General features: G+C 46.2%; 1 protein-coding gene across 6 annotated transcripts in view; it reads right to left on the reverse strand.

Annotated features, from left to right (window-relative positions):
* TCP11 (t-complex 11) overlaps positions 1-16,346 on the reverse strand; it is a 679,396-nt gene that overhangs the window by 119,178 nt on the left and 543,872 nt on the right. For all 6 annotated transcript variants that reach the window (XM_085645656.1, XM_085645672.1, XM_085645665.1 and 3 more), the window contains exons 7-8: positions 8,400-8,602; positions 8,108-8,289 (exon numbers count right to left, since the gene is read on the reverse strand). In XM_085645656.1, the coding sequence (XP_085501782.1) occupies positions 8,108-8,289; positions 8,400-8,602 (385 nt within the window). The remainder of the gene's footprint in view (positions 1-8,107; positions 8,290-8,399; positions 8,603-16,346) is intronic.

Raw genomic sequence — 16,346 nt, forward strand, 5'->3', positions numbered from 1 at the left:
GTCAGTAACAATCTGTTCGATGACGTGCATGTGTGGCTGTAAATACACATACTCTGCATAGACTGTAAAGCAGCCCCTCTTTAGAAGCGGTGGCTAGCATATGAGGGTTGCAGTCGTTTGAAAAAGAGTACGTAGCACTGCCTGACCTACTTTGGCTTGTTGGTGTGCTAAAACGTCCACACAGTAGTGTTTAGTAAATGTACCTGGTGTAGACGATCTAGCCGCTTTGCAAATGGCAGCTACTGAAATACTTCCTAAAAAGGCCATAGTTGTTTCTTTATTTTTTTCCAGGTGGAATGAGCTCTAGGAGTTAGAAGTATAGGTGTCCTGGCTTTAATATAATACGTTTGAATGCATTTAACTATCCACCTAGCTAAACCCGATTTGGATATATGGCTGCCTTGATTAGGTGGAGAAAAAGCTACAAAGAGGTGCTTTGTTTTTCAGAAAGCTTTAGTTCTATCTAGGTAGAACATGCGCTCTTTTAACATCCAAAGTGTGAAGAGCTCTTTCTGCAACAGAATCAGAGTTAGGGGGAAAAACAGGAAGCTCAATAGATTGATTGAGGGGAAACTACTTTAGGTAGGAATGTAGGATTAGTACAAAGAACCAGTTTGCCTTTATGTATTTGAAAGAAAGCTTCTTTAAAGGTTAACGCCTCAAGCTCACCAATACACGAGTGAGGTAATGGTGAAAAAGACGCCACTTTCCATGATAGAAATTGAAGAAGGCATGAATGCAAAGGCTCAAAAGTAGGACCAGTGAGCTTTGTAAATACAATATTTAAGTTCCAAGAGGGTGCTGGAGAAACATGAGGTAGAATAACTTGATTAAGTCCGTCCATGCATGCTTTAATGAAAGAACTCCTGAAGAGAGATAGAGGCTGTCTATTTTGTAGATAGGCAGCTATGGCAGCAAGATGCAATCGAAGGACGTGTATGCTAAATTGGCTTTCTGCAAATGAAACAAACAAATAATATCCTGTACTGTGCCTTTAGGAGGATTTATTTGTTTAGGATGACCTTAATAAACCAAACGTTTCCATTTTGCAACATAACAAGCTCTAGTTGTGGGTCTATGTGCTAGTTGAAGAATGTCCATACATTCTGTTGGCAAGTTTAGGTCACCGAATTCTAAGACCCCAGGTGCCAGATCGCTAGATTGAACATCTTCGGGTCTGGATGTCTGATCTACCCGTTGTACTGAGTGAGAAGGGAGCTACAAGAATAATTTGTAATGATATTTGCCCGAGTTTCCGAACCAGAAATGGAATGAGAGCGAGAGGTGGAAAAGCGTTGGCAAATATCCCTGACCAACTCATCCATAGTGCGTTGCCCTTGGATAGGGGATGTGGGAACTGGGAGGCGAAGTTTTGGCATTTTGCGTTTCCAGCTGAGGCAAATAAGTCTATTTGAGGACACCCTTACTTTTGAAAGTATGTAAGGAGAACTTGTTGTGGTTGAGTTCCCATTCATGGGTTTGCTGGTGGGTCCTGCTGAGCAGATCCGCAAGAATGTTGTGCAGTCCCATCAGATATTCCACCAAGAGATGAATGTGATGGTGAAGAGCCCAATTCTATATGGTCTAAGTGAGGTATGACATTTGAGATGACCGTCCCTCCCTCCCCCCGTTTAGTAGCTAGTACATGGCTGTCATATTGTCAGTGCAGACTGGGATAACCATGTGTGAGAGATGAGGAAGGAAAGCTTTCAGTGCTAGGAAGACAGCCTGAAGTTTCAAGTGGGTGATGTGATGGGATTGCAGTCTGGCATCCCACTGACCTTGCATTGTTAGGTGTTGGAGACGTGCACCTCAGCCTGTTTCTGATGCGTCTGTGGTTAAAATGATTTGAGTCACTGGGACCAACAGGCCGCCCCTTCAATAGATTATTGCAGAGAACGGTGAGCACGGTGGTCTATCAAGTCTAAATCCTGTAGACGCATGACAGTTCAAAATGTGAGAGTTTTGTTCAGCTGGAAGTGATAAAGTGGTTTGAATTTTTTTTATCAGAGCTGGATTGGACATGCTAACCCCAACTGTATTTTGAGTGTTGCCCCTAAGTATGATTGAATCGGAAAAGGCTGAAGGTGAGATTTGTGGATAGCGATGGTGAACCCCAAGCTGTGGAGGAGATCCACTGAATGTATTGCTGACATTGGTGATGAGTGCTGGCTTTGAGCCAGTCTTCTAGGTATGGAATACACAAACTTTTTGTCATTTTAAGAATGCTGTCAATACTGCCAACCACTTGTGAAGACGCAAGGAGTGGTAGGGACTCCAAATGAAAGAACTTTGAATTGGTAATGTTTTCCTGCTATGACAAACCTAAGGGTACTTGTGATGAGCAGGGTGTATGAGTATGTGAAAGTAAGCGTCCTTTAGGTCCAGAGTGGGCATAAAGTAGCCCTGTTGTAGAAGGGGAATGACATTCTGCAGTGTGAACATGTTTTGAGAGGATATAATAATTGAGGTGCCTGAGTTTTAAAACTGGTCTTAAGGACCCATCCTTTTTTGGAATGAGAAAATATAAGGAGTACACGCCTGTGCCCTGTAGGTGAATAGGGACTGGTTCTGTTGCCTCTTTGAGGAGTAGGGCTTGGACTTCTTGTGCAGTGCCCTTCAAGATCTAATTACCATCAAGTCTCCATGATTGAGGGCAGACATGACCTGAGCTAATGTCAACATTTTGAACTTCTCCTTCCGGAGGAAGCGGTTGACGTCCCAGAGATCCAAGATAGGATGCAGGCCTTTGTCCATCTTGGGTACCAGAAAGTAGTGGGATTAACAACCATGACCTACTTCTAAGATAGGGCCTCGCTCGATAGGTCCCTTGGCCAAGAAAGCTGAAACTTCCTGACGGAGATCCTCCGACATGCGATGGAGTGTTGGTGGCATGGAGAGAGGGGTAGTCTCGAAGGGGAGGGAGTAGCCTCTTTGGACTATATGCAAAACTCACCTGTCCGATGTGATGTTGTGCCAGTGGGGGAGGTGATGGCGGATCCTGCCGCCCACTGGCAACTGGTGGCCCTGAAAGGTCAGACTAGGAAGGTTTGGAGGCTGCTGCAGAGGGGGCACTGGTGGACTGCCCACTGGCCACCAGACCCACGGCGCTGGGTCCCACGTCGCCGGCCGCGCAGAGGCTGGGTAGCTTGCGCAGGCCTGTGGCCCTGGGTGGAACGTGGTGGGCCACCCCTTCCATAGCCATGAAAGGGGCAAAAGGCAGACTGAATGGGGCAAAAGGTGGCAGCAAGGCCCAAGGATCTGGCCGTAGCTCTACAGTACTTAAAGCGCTCGAGCGCATTGTCCGCCTTGTGGCAAAACAGGCAACAGCCATCAGAGGGCATGTCCAAAAGGGTTGATTAGACATCCCCGGAGAAGCCAGTGGACCTCAGAAAGGCGTAGCGCCTCAAGGCTACTGATGTAGAAATCGCTCTACCCAGCGAGTCAACGGTATCCAGCCCACATTGAATGGCTAACTTTGCTGCATCTCTACCATCTGCGACCGCACTGGAGAGTACGGCCCAGGCCTCCTCCACCACTGTAGCAGCACCTGCGCAACCGTGTTTCACACAGAGTGGGTGTACTGGCCCAAGAGGCATGGGGTGTTCTCCGACCGCAGTCCTAAGCTGGCGGAAGAAAACATCTTCTTCCCAAAATGGTCCAGCTTCTTGGATTCCTTATCTGGGGGAGGAGCAGGACGGAACACGCCTTTGGATGTTGAGGCTTGGAACACCAAGCTCTCTGGGATAAGGTGTTGAGAGAGGAAAATTGGGTTGCCCTGGGCCGGGCTGTGGCGTCGGGCAATCATCCTATCCACAGGAGCCCCTGTGCTGGGCTTGGACCAAGTGCCCAGAAGTATGTCTGTGAGGGCCTCATTGAACGGCAGCAGGGGCTCCGAAGAGGCCGCTACTGGCTGAAGCACCTCAGTCAGGAAGTTAGTCTTGACTGCCACCAGAGGAAGCTCAAGGCCTCAGCTGCCATACGCAACATTACAGCGTAGGAGGCTACCTCTTCCATGGCCACGGTAGGGGGAGAAAGCATATCAAGGTCTGGGGAGGTATCCAGACCACTGGCCTCACCTAACTCCTCTCTCCAGTCCGGCTCTTCAAGCTGGTCAGCCAGAGGGTCAACAGACCCCTTCCAGTCCTCCTCACCCTCCTCTGGCTGCCACTCAGGGTGATAAAGAATGCCAGGGTAGAACAGTGTACAAAAGTACCGGTCGGCACCGGTACCGGCATTGATCGACGCTGGTCCGGCTCTGTGTCCAAGTCGAGGGGAAGGCCGGGGTCGATGCTGGCCGGGGACACAACCGGCATCAGAGGTGGCAGAGGCGTTGTCAGAGGAATCGGCGCCGGGGGAGGTGTCATGAGGTCGACTGGCACCGATCTGGATACAGGCCTGGATCCCTGGGGGCCATGCGGGGCCAAGGTCGGAGCAGCCTGCATGAAAGGCCTAGAGACCTCAGCCGAGTCCGCAGGGCCCAAAGGCCTGCCGGCAGAGTCGGGCTGCCCAAAGATAAAGTGGAGGGCTTCGTAAAATGCAAGAAGCTGGGCAGGGGATGCTGTGGCTCCCGGGAAGGGGAGGGGGGAGCTCAGAGCCGTCCCAGTAAGCTCCGCGGGCAGAGCCAAAGGACAATGACCTTTCACGTCCTGCGTCGCCCACGGATGGGGAGAGAAGGCAAAGAGCGGCAGTGCTTCCTCGCCTTCTTCTTGTGCTTCGTCTTACCCAATGATGAAGACTTCAAGGAGGAACGATGGTGGAGACTCTGCGACCGGTCCCGCAACCTCCCTCTCGAACGGGACATCGAGCAGCGCGGAGGGGACTGCCGGGCCTCCATAAGCTTTCAGGACTGCTCCCGCAAAGACTTCAGGTTCATGGCCCGGCAGTCGGAGCATGACTTTGGGTCGTGGTCGCGCTCCGTGCAATTGAGGCACATGAGGTGCGGGTCCGTGACCGACATAAGTTTGTGACAGAAGTTACAAGGTTTGAAGCCAGTCTGACAATGGGACATCCCTACGTGCAGCAGGAGTAGAACATCTTGAAAAAGAGGTCGACAAAAGTTTTAGTAAAAAAATGACTAAGGGTACCACTCGCTCAGGATCTGTGCTGGCTTGCGCGGAAAAAGTAAGAACTGACATTAGCGCGCAGGGGCGGTGTCTAAGTGGACTCCGCGACGTCATTCCAGCAACAATGATGCCAACGACAGATGCAGAGTCGACGAAGCCACCTACCGACGCACAGGGGTATGACGCCTGGGGGTAATTCTATTTTAAGGAATCTATAACTAAAAGTCTCTTTCAGATATGAAAATCTAGCTCCTACTCACAGAAGAAGAAGCCGACTCCCTTGTACAGAGCCCCTTTGGCACCTGGACAGGTGGGAAAATTAACTAGTCAGGTGGGCGTGCCACTACCAGGGACAGGGTTATTCCCACTTCCAACAGGAAGTGGTCATGTAGCGGGCATAGTGACCCCAAGAGTACGTAGCCCTTTGGCTACTACCCTACACTTCCCTAAGACGACTAAATTAAGTATTTAGGGGAGCCCCTGGCACCAGAAGAGCAGATCCTGATAAACTGAAGAAAGGAGACGGACGAGAAGAGTCACACAGCACGAACAGAAGACCCACCAACTGACTTGATGCCAACCCTGCCAGCTGACTTTGCCTATTGTAGCAAAAGTTGACTTGTCCTGCAGCTGCGGAGTCCCCACAACCCATGAGACCTGCCAGCTTCGCCCAGGAACCAAGACTTTCCGAGGGGCAGCTGAACTGTTCCCTACATCCTGCAGACAGCACAAGAAAGACCAAGAGGACTCCGGCCCCACCAAAACCTGATGCCGCCATTCACCAATGCGCCCTGCCTGTGTCGAACTGAACCAACTGTGTCAGCCTGGTACCCAAGCCCTCAAAGTACTGAGTCCACTGTTGAGTGACTGCTCGTGCACTCCCCGACGTTGCCTACAGACTCTGTTGGCAAGTCCCCCTCAACCGTGAGTGTTGCCGGACTGAGAAATCCAAGAGGCCACTTAGGTCCTCAGGTAGCCTAGGCTACAATTACTTAAATAGGCATAGGTCAAGGGAACAGCAAAAATAATCAATAAGTCCTTTTTGTGCAGTATACGCAGTCACGGTCTGCGGGGAGCCAACATGCCTGGAAAGCCGCAAAAAGGGATGAAGCCGCGAGGAGCAGTAAAGAGACTGAAGAGAACGTGCTCCGACTCATGCCACGCGCCTCCAGAAATTAATTCCACAGACTCTAATTACACCGGAATTCCGTCCCCTGTGGTAAGGAAGATCTTCGTCTCCTCCTACGCTCCATCCGCAGAACCCGGTGCGTACTCCCTACACCGTATTATCGGTTCCCTCGGTGAGGAAGGACTCCGTCTCCTCCGGCGAGCAACCCGCCGTACCCTCTCTTTACTGCTCCTCACGGCTTCATCCTTTTTCCCGGCTTCCCAGGCACATTGGCCCCCCGTTTGTTTATTGTTGTCAATGTGATGTACTTTTAAATGTCACCAACCCCTCACTTCACACACTTTGACTATTTCGTGTGAGCACCTGAACTACACCCTGTAAACAAGTGATTTTCCATTTATGCCGTTAATAAATGTGAGATCATTTCAACCTTGTGTACCGTCATATACTGCGCAGCAAGGACTTATTATTTTTGCTGTTCCCTTGACCTATGCGTATTTAAGTAATTTTAGCGTAGGCTACCCGAGGACCTAAGTGGCCTCTTTAGTACCATTGTTCATGTCTACTATATAGATTACCCCTGGTCTGACTATTGGGGTACCCTTGTCTTTGTTAAAATACTGGACTGAGAAACCTGACACCCCAAAGACCCTCTGCACCTGGACACCCTCTTACAAGGAGAAGAGGACCAACGGTGTCCCCACACCCCCCAAAATCGCAAGAACAGAAGTCACTCGGTTTCACCGGTTTGGTCTCACAGTTCCCTCCTGCAGCCTCTTTCTACCGCAACCGTTCTCCATAGGATAACATTCAGCACCCAATGCTATTTTGCACCCTAGTGCTGCTGGTGGTGTTCTGCTGGTGCTGCCTTGGACCTTGCCCACCACTCACCTAAACTCCTGGAGAAGGGTCCCGTAAAGTGTTGACAAGAACTGGTAAACCGCATACGATTTTCCTCCCACAGGCTAACATTGCAGAACTCAGAAAGTGCGACTTTTTGAAAAGAAAATAATTTGTATTTAAAAAAGTACTCACCTGAACAATTATCTTCTGAGGCCTAAACAAATATAAATATACTTGCTAGTTTTATAAATTGGTGTGGGTCTTCCTCTTGAGTTGTGAGTCTCATTTATTAACCATTGTGTGTCTTTTCAGCTGTCTTGCACTCCACTGTGTTAAGCCTAAGGCTGCTCGACCACACTACCTCCTAAGAGTGCACATTGAGATTGCCAGAGCAAACTCCATGTCCACTCAAAAGGGAACCCTTGGACTCTTTACACGATATATCTCTTTTTGATATATCATACATACAGTGACTGAAAGCCAACCAATGTTAAGCAATTGGTGGACACTATGCACTGTAAGTTTCTGATATGGCCTACAAGTGGACTTTCACAACCATATAACTACAAGCTGTTTGGTAGGCATGACCTAAATACTAAAAGTAAGAACAAAAATACTTGCCAACAAGTATAGTTTTCTAGCATTAGTGTAGTTCTCAAACTCACCTTTGCTTCCATATTCCCCATCATGATGCTACAAATACATGACAAATTGTATTTCTCAGTTTACCACTGAAACCAGCAGCAAAGCTGCACTCACACATGCATGAGTTGCTCCATAAAGAGCATCAGGAAACTTTCTCTATGTCCAGCTGATGTTAATGGAAGAACTACGAATTGGGCTGAAATGGATGGTGGCCTACGCTAGAAGACCAGGCAAGACCTTGAGATAAAAAAGCTTCATTGGGGTCCCTTTACAAATATATAAAGTAATAGAATCTTTTAGAAACTTTATTTTATCTTCTCTCTGGTATAATGAATGTGGTCCCATTTTTATTTTTAAACAGGGTTATCATGGATTGTCAATCATTTTCAACCTTTAACTGTAGAAACAAATGTTTGTCACCTACCTTAGATCAAGACCTTCCAAAAGGACTTTAGTTAGTCGTTTCAAGCGATCTACAAACCCCTCGCATCTGAATATTGCGCTCCCATACACACTGCCAGTGACTAGGAGTATAGCTGCTATCACTCCAAGCTGAGAGAGATGGATTTGAATCTCTTGCAGTCGACCACGGTCAAGTAGAAGAGTCTGCAAAACAGCGAGGGAGAACAGCCAGTCTTGAAGCCATGGAGAAAACTACAAGCAATTTTAAATGAGTACAAAAATAAATGTCAGGCAGCTTGTCCTTCCTGGCATACCTCTGGATATTTCTCATCTTCGTTGTTCCAGCAAAGCAAATTCATGTAAGCGTGGTTTAATACCATAGTCGGACTTGGCACCATCATATTCCCTTTAGCTGGTGATGTTGACAACCCATTGACTTTTGTGGATGTGGAGTTTTTAACAATGTTCAACTCTGCTGCTGCCTTTTGAAGCCACACTGTAGTGTCATCCAGGGATCCTGAAACCCAGGTAAAGAAAGAGCTTAAGGGTGAAGACGTGTAAAAGTTGGAAACTTAAGGCCAGATGTACAACGGTTTTTTGTGTGCGCAAATGGGTTTTAGACCCGTTTGTGCATGCAAAAAACCTGTGGCCCATGTACTAACCCTATTTTGCAAGTCGCTAATTAAATAACGACTTGCAAAATAGGGTTAGCGACTCGCTATTATATTAGAAAGGGGTGTTCCAAGGGCGTCCCTTTCTAATAGCGAGTCCAACACCTATGTAAGAATGTTTTGCAACCGCAATTGCGGTCGCAAAACACTTGCAGTTTACCACCCTCTTAAAGAGGGTGGTAAACCATTCGCAAACAGGAAGGGGTCTCCCCTTTGTGAATGGGTCCGCAATTTTTTTTCCAGAGCAGGCAGTGGTCCCTGGGACCACTACCGGCCCTTAAAAAACAAGCATTTGCAATGCAATAGGTATCGCATTTACGCAAGTTTAAGCTATTAGTATTGTAAATGACATGCCTTTCACTTATGTTTTAAAAACAAAAACAAAAATAAAAGGCATTGTCATTTGCAAGGTCAATAGCTCAAACTCGCGTAAATGCGAGACCTATTGCATTGCAAACTAGATAGGCCAGCAATGGATGAATTTCCAGTTGACTGGTTACTAGTGTTTTTTCTGAATCCAGTTGCGGAATGTGCATTAGACTCTATATGACCATTGGAGGAAAAAATTGAATTTCTACATGTTAAATAAAAACACCAAACTGACCATCAGTCCTTAAGTTACACATTCAACTTGGACTCAACTGTAACTGTATGCATTACAGTTCCTTTGCCTCTCCACATCCTCTACTCTCTTTTGCGTAGGGCTTGCCTGATGTAAATGAGGGAATGTGCACTTGTGATCATGCAGGCGCAAAATGTGTTACAGTGTGATCTGTATAACAGATGGGGCAGCAGAATCATTTGCAATGCTTTCTGTAATATAACAGTGCCCTAGGCGTGAAAGAAGTAGGCGCAAACTCTTTTGCACCCTTGGGGCACTTAATATAAAATGGGCTCTGGTGTCTTGCCACCTACCTCCAACATTTTCTCCACCACCCAGTTTAAAAATCTGGAGGACTGCCATCCACTTGCAAGACTCTCTTCTAAATCTCCCCTTTACCTACCCCAAAATTTAAAAGAAAATACCTGGTCTCCACACCACCAAACTTGTATCTTCCCTCCCCTTGCTCGCTTACTCTATGTGTTCCATCAGAGAAGAAAGTCAGCACTGTAGTGACAGGCTCGTTGTGACATCTGCTAGCATGGCAGGAATTTGCCATGGAATAACGGTGGGGGAAAACTTGTGTTTCTCACTGTTGCTACATGAGAGCAGAGAATAGCTGGATTTAGAATCCGGCATTCAGGCTAATGTTTGCAATTCACAAGCTTTAACGCTTGTATGCTCACTGATTTGATAACCAAAGCCGGTCTCTTAGAATGTATATGTTATAAAGAACAGATGTGGTCTAGCAGCCAGAGCTGCTCCCTTTGATATCAGAGAACCAGGTTCGAGTCCTGACTTTCGAAATAAAAAAAAGAGGAATCTGACCATGTGTAAGGTCATCTTGTGTTCGTGTAAAGCGCTCTAATTCCCTTGGGTCAAGTTCGCGCTACATATACTGCAAAAATAAAAAAAATTAAATCAACTTTTCTCGACCCTCCAGAGCTGTATCTCTGTCCTTAGCGACGATCGCCCCAGATTAAAATGACTGCCAATGTTCAAGGGCCTGTCCGAAGGATTGCGACAGAGGTGGGTTATGAGTTGGAGCTGCCTCCTGTCCTGTGCCCATTCTGGTCTAACGTAGTGTGTCAGCAGCACACACCGTTGGAACGGGGGACCGTGCACGCCTCTGTGTTGGAGGAAAAGCAGAGAAGGTATCACTGTGCATCACTGCGTGCATAAGCCGATATGTCTCGCTTACTTCTGCTTGGCACAGTGTCTGGGCTCTTACACCGACGCACAACAGCTGGGGCATTCATTCACTCCTCCGCAAAGACGATGGCACACAGAGCTCACTGACAGAGGCAAGAACGCCCTCTGCCAGCAGACTTCCTCAGACCCGTTTTATCCTCACTTTACGGCACCCAAGCGATCCCGAGTTAATCTATCAATTAACGAACACAATTGAGCAAATCAATTAAGCTTCCATCACAGCCAATAAAGGGGTTTCAGAGACATGACACTTACGCAGGGTCTGCGAGCGGAAAGTGACAGCAGAGTCGCCCGGGCAATGCAGAGAGACGAGTCTTGGGAAAGAGAATAATGAGCAATAGTTTGCCATATATGAACCACAGGCAGAGCGCGTGCATATGGGAAAGGAAACAGAATACGGTATTGTGTGTTGAGAGAAGAAAAGCGAAGAAAAGAAAAGTAAGTAGTATGTGGCACAAAGTAAACACGAAGGATTCAGTAAAGAAAACAAGCACGGAATCGAAACCAAAACAAGCATTTGCAATGCAAAAGGTCTCGCATTTACGCGAGTTTAAGCTATTGGCATTGTAAATGACAATGCCTTTTATTTGTTTTAGAAACGAAAATAAAAATAAAAGGCACTGTTATTTGCAATGTCAATAGCTCAAACTCGCGTAATGCGAGACCTATTGCATTGCAAATGCTTGTTTAATAGGCCACAATACTCTCAAGGCCTCCTTCAAAAATCCCCATGTCAGGCTGTGGTGTCAGTTTTGAGGTTTTGTCCAGCAGACAGTCTGCCCTCAGAATGACCCTGCAGCACACAGTTGGATAGACAGCGTCACCTCACAGATTTTACTCACAATATTTAGCAAGGGCAGAGTTTTGCACCCTGTTTGCTCCATATAAACATCAACTGCTTAATGTTGATAATATACTCGGCTTCGGCAATGGCTTCCTGAATTGGATAGAATATTTCAGTGTGCATTTGTCTGAAGATCCAGGCTTTGGCACACAATCCTTCATTTATATGTCCAACTGGGACTCTCTTTAGCAATTAAACAACACAGTGACTTCAATTATTTCTGCTTTTATTTCGTAATACTAGTCATGATTCGGCATACAAAAAATAAATTGGAGTGGCAAGTCTGACTTTCAAAAAGGAAAGAGCACGTGACCAGTGACTAGTGCAATTTTACCCAAGCATGTCAGCCAGCTGAACAGGGAGGAATTTGTTAGGCCAAGAAAATGTAGAAATGCTGAAAGTTGCATTTAGGACTTGGTTTAGGCATATCATTCATGAACCACCTCCTATTCTACTGTGCCTCTTAGGGGTGTGTGAGAGGCCCATTTCTAGAGCATGTGATCCTTGGGCCTGATGTAGTAAGGTATACAAAGAGGGTACATTTGACGTGTGGTACATATTCAGCCAACACTGCGTTCTTCAATCACACACTAAGGCCTCACCTCTTCCTGCCTGTATGAATTGCCCACACTGCTCTGTTAAGTTGACTGTATCCCTGTACCTTTGGCACACAGAGTCCACTTCTGCCTAGTGTATGTTATACAACCACTACGTTTCTCAAAGTCACTCTAGGAGACCATCTTTTCTCTAGGGCATTAACTATACAGAGTGTTGGGTTATTATGCCTTTTTAGAAGTGGGCTGTGCATTGCTTTCGGTCATGTGCATTAGGCTCTGGGATCAACGACTACCCTGCAGCCCCAGCTCCAACAGGCCACTTCATATGACCTTTAGCTGTGTGCTACAGGCTCCGAGGGCAGGCCGAGAACTGAAACACCATCTGACTAGAGACACAGAAGTGAAAAAAAGAACAAACAATGGCAAACCAGATAGGTCTCGCATTTAGGAACGTTTGACTTTGCCAATACTTTTTGGCAATGCTGTACAACATCGATGAAAAGCAAAATGTTTTTTGCTGATGTTGTGCAGCACGGCATATAAAAAAGAAAAAGAAAAAAAGTGTCATGAGGCTACATGCATGGCGCTTATGTGTTATAACACTACTGACACTTGTGTCATTCAGTAGGCCTTCACATGCAAGATGATATATACGTGTGCATGCATCACTGCGCATACGCAAGCTTACTAATTGACATGTGCACCATTTTATTCATTTTTTTCATTTACCTATGATAGATGGCTAATACCATTTAGCACAGTAAATAAAATACATTTTCAATTGCTATGAAGAATATTTTGGTAGATAGAGTGGCTGGCAGCAAATGGGAGCTGCTAGGTCCTCGAAATGATTTAAGAAATTAAAAAAAATATATATATAAGGAGCATGTGGGGTGGATGAACAATGGGGGAGCAGGTGGGAGAAAGCAACGGTGGGTGATAAGAATTAAAATAAACCAAAAAAAGTTTAGTTGGGGAGGAGGGATAAAGAAAGAGAGTAACGAATCACAGGAAGGCAAGAGCAACACAAAGTTTAGGAGATTTTGTGGTGGGGAAAGCACAAGAGAGAGAGCATCACACAAGAGAAAGAGCAACACAGAGCATCGGGGAGTGGGTACTGGGGGGGTAAGTATAAGAGGAAGAGAACTGGAAAACAAATGCGCTATCATGGAGAGAAAAAGTGAAAAAAAAAGTAGTCCCCTAAAGTGAGTAGTGTTAAGATTAAAGTCAGGCAATCAAAAGAATAGTAAAGACGTTATGCTCAAGGAGAGGGATAAACGCAAGAATTGAGAGGGAATACATTAAGCAAGTACATTAAAGTGACAATAAAGCCACCAATGGTAAACAATGCGGAGGCTCTAAGCCCACTCTAAGTATTTGGTGTAGTCCTCAAAAGGCTAAAAACTGTCTGGTCGGTGGGACCTAAGAAACAAGGTGTTTCATCTCTGCACCAATGAGCTGAAACAACATGCCTGTATCTATCCGCCCTGTTTCAAGGCTGATCTATTCAGGAGAGAGCTGAAGACACACTTCTTTAAGGAACATGTACCATTGGTGAGCTGTAGAACATTTATCAAAGAGCACAAAGTCACAAGCGTGTTCACAGCCATGTGTAGTACATGTTAGTGCATCCATGTTCACAAGCCTGAACGGATACATTACACAGTGAAACTGAACAACAACAAAACACTTTAGACGGATGTCAAAATGCCAAAACCAGCCTTTAAAGACAATCTGACAGAGGATACCGGTGTTGGCGCCTTAGAGCAGGTAAGGCACGAGAGCGCATGTATACAAGCCGTTCTATTTATAACCCGAAGGCGGGCTGAAATGGAGACGCTACCATCGCAGCGACATTAAAAGCCTATTTTTAGCTCGTCTCCTTTGAAAATGACAGTCTTCGGTCGCTGTCAAGGAGAGACAGATTTTGTTAGCAATTATGCAAATAGAGATCTCTGCATTCAATTCCCTCGTCCAAAGCCAATCTGTTCAGAAATCGGCCCATAGGGTTAATGATTATTCTCGTCTGCAGACCAGGCTTGGAGCAACGTGACAGTGACAAGCAACAGAGCAGCCTGCCGCAGGACACACACACGACGAGAAGAAACGTGCACACGGAAATCTGATAGCTTGGCTTCAGGTGGCAGCAACTATTATGCAAAGTGTCTCCTGTGCCTTTCACCAAAGCTTAGACTTGTCCCCGAGGGACAGCTAAAACAAGAGAAGCCCGGCGGAGCGTGGCGCGCGCGCTTGGCGGGGGAGCGGACCCTTTGAAGTGCTCCCAAAAAGCGGAGCGTGGCGCACGCGCTTGGCGGTGGCGGGGGAGCGGACCCTTTGAAGTGCTCCCAAAAAGCGGATTGCATGGCGGCACGATGCGCGTGATTGTGCGCGTGCTAGCCATGCAATCCGCTTTTTGGGAGCACTTTTAAAACCCGCTTACAATAGTCTCGCTTTGCGATCGCTTACGCGATAGCAAGGCGAGACCTAAAAAACGAAACTGCTCGGGTTTCAAATACCCACACAAAATTGCTGCTATTTACACGTTTTACTACGCTTTCATCCCCAGGGCCATGGTGTGAATGCCAAACTGAAAACCGATCTGACAATCGGATTTCAGCCCCCGCTGGCTACACATTAACAACAACACTGAAAATGAAAGATGCCCGAGAAAACAAGTCATAATAATTGGGACTTCGAAGCGCTCGCAGTGATTTGTGAATCGCATGAAACGACAGTAAAAGTACCCCTAAAACCTAAAGGTGGCAAACCCCACACGTCAAAGGCCACATGAGTGTAAACAGAGCGCGCGCCGAGAAGTGAGCATCAGGAAAAGGGTCTACTCGCAGCCGCAGCAGCGAGATTTCCTCACACAACCAACCACACCACACAACTGAAGGCATCAAAAAAGGGCGCCTGCTACGCAACTTTTCGAGAACAAGGATTTGCTATTCTTGTAAAATGTTGTAGCCACCATCAAATGCAGGCTGCTGCAAAACTATTTTCGCGCGATTTAAAAAAAAAAATTAAAGTGGCAGAAAGTACAGGCGTCAGTCTGTGAAATAGCTACAAGGGGCAACATCTCTATGTCCTTGTGTATGATGGGGTTAAACAAAACAACAAAAACCTTAAAAATAAGACAGTGTATGTATCTGATGAACAGTGGCACTGTCTGACCGTAGCCAGAACTGTATGGACATGACGTTTGTGAGTGCTTCAGGGGTTGTAAGGCACTAACAGCTTTCGAGGGGCGCGCGCCATAGTGAAACATGTGGTTTCACTTATCGTGCCTGTGTCTGGGCACGATAATTGAAACCGCATGGCAGCGGTGCGCGAAACAGACACCAATAGGCCATGGGCGGAGCTGTGCCCGCCTTTGGCCAATTGTGTGCGGTCTTTGATAAAAAGACGCACGCAAAAGCCAATAGCGTGGCCCAAAAGGAAAAGCACACACACAAGCGTGTGCGATTCCTAGGTCCGTTTTCAAACCCCCTACAAGAAGTCTTTTGCTGCGCGAGCATTGCTCTGCACTGCAACGCTAGGCGCGAGACCTAATGAAACCAAAACATTTTTTTTTTTTTTTAAATGCATACCGTTTTCCTTCACAAAAAACAGGCTGCATTTAAAAAAAAAAAAAATGCTTTATTTAAAAGTAGTCCCAGATGGTGGCCTGCTGACCCCAGCAGGCCACCATCCCTGGGAGTGCCAGCCATTTCGAAAATTGTGACAGCCTCATTAATATGTATAAAGGCATGCAATTTGCGACCCCATTGGAAATCGCAAACAGTGTCTCAAACACTGGAAATTGCGACTCGCAAATTGCAACTCACAATTTGGCGCAATTTGCTGGTCGCATTTTCCAGTGGTCGTACATCTGGCCCTTCATCACAATGGGTCACCACGATGGTATTTTTTATGTTCACATTTAGTATAACCAATTATCAAGTATAAATAAACCACCCAATAGCAGAGACATATTCTATTAGGTGCAAATGTGAGGGTCTGATGTTGGAGAACTGTTCCTCTCTCTGTTGTTTCAATGGAATTTCAAGATTATTGTTCAAGATTATTGCTTTAGAGCATGTTTTCATATGGCTGGATAAACATGTTCACAGAGAGTAAATAAAATGGGAGGTACACTTTTATTTGGCTTCTTTTACTTTCCAAGAGTAAAAACTTCCCCTGCCATGTGTACAAAAAAGGCTATTAATTAGCATGCTCCATCAGGTTTATTTTCTTAACCTCTATTAGCACTATAATATTTGGACCCAACTGCAATGTTCTAGATCCCGTTTTCAATTAGAAAAATACTTATTTTTAGATTTATTTTTGCAAAGAATGGGGCAAAAAGAAACTTAATACTATAAATTACATTTGGG

Source organism: Triturus cristatus, chromosome 1_1, assembly GCF_964204655.1.
Source record: "Triturus cristatus chromosome 1_1, aTriCri1.1, whole genome shotgun sequence".
In the NCBI taxonomy this organism is placed as follows: domain Eukaryota; kingdom Metazoa; phylum Chordata; class Amphibia; order Caudata; family Salamandridae; genus Triturus; species Triturus cristatus.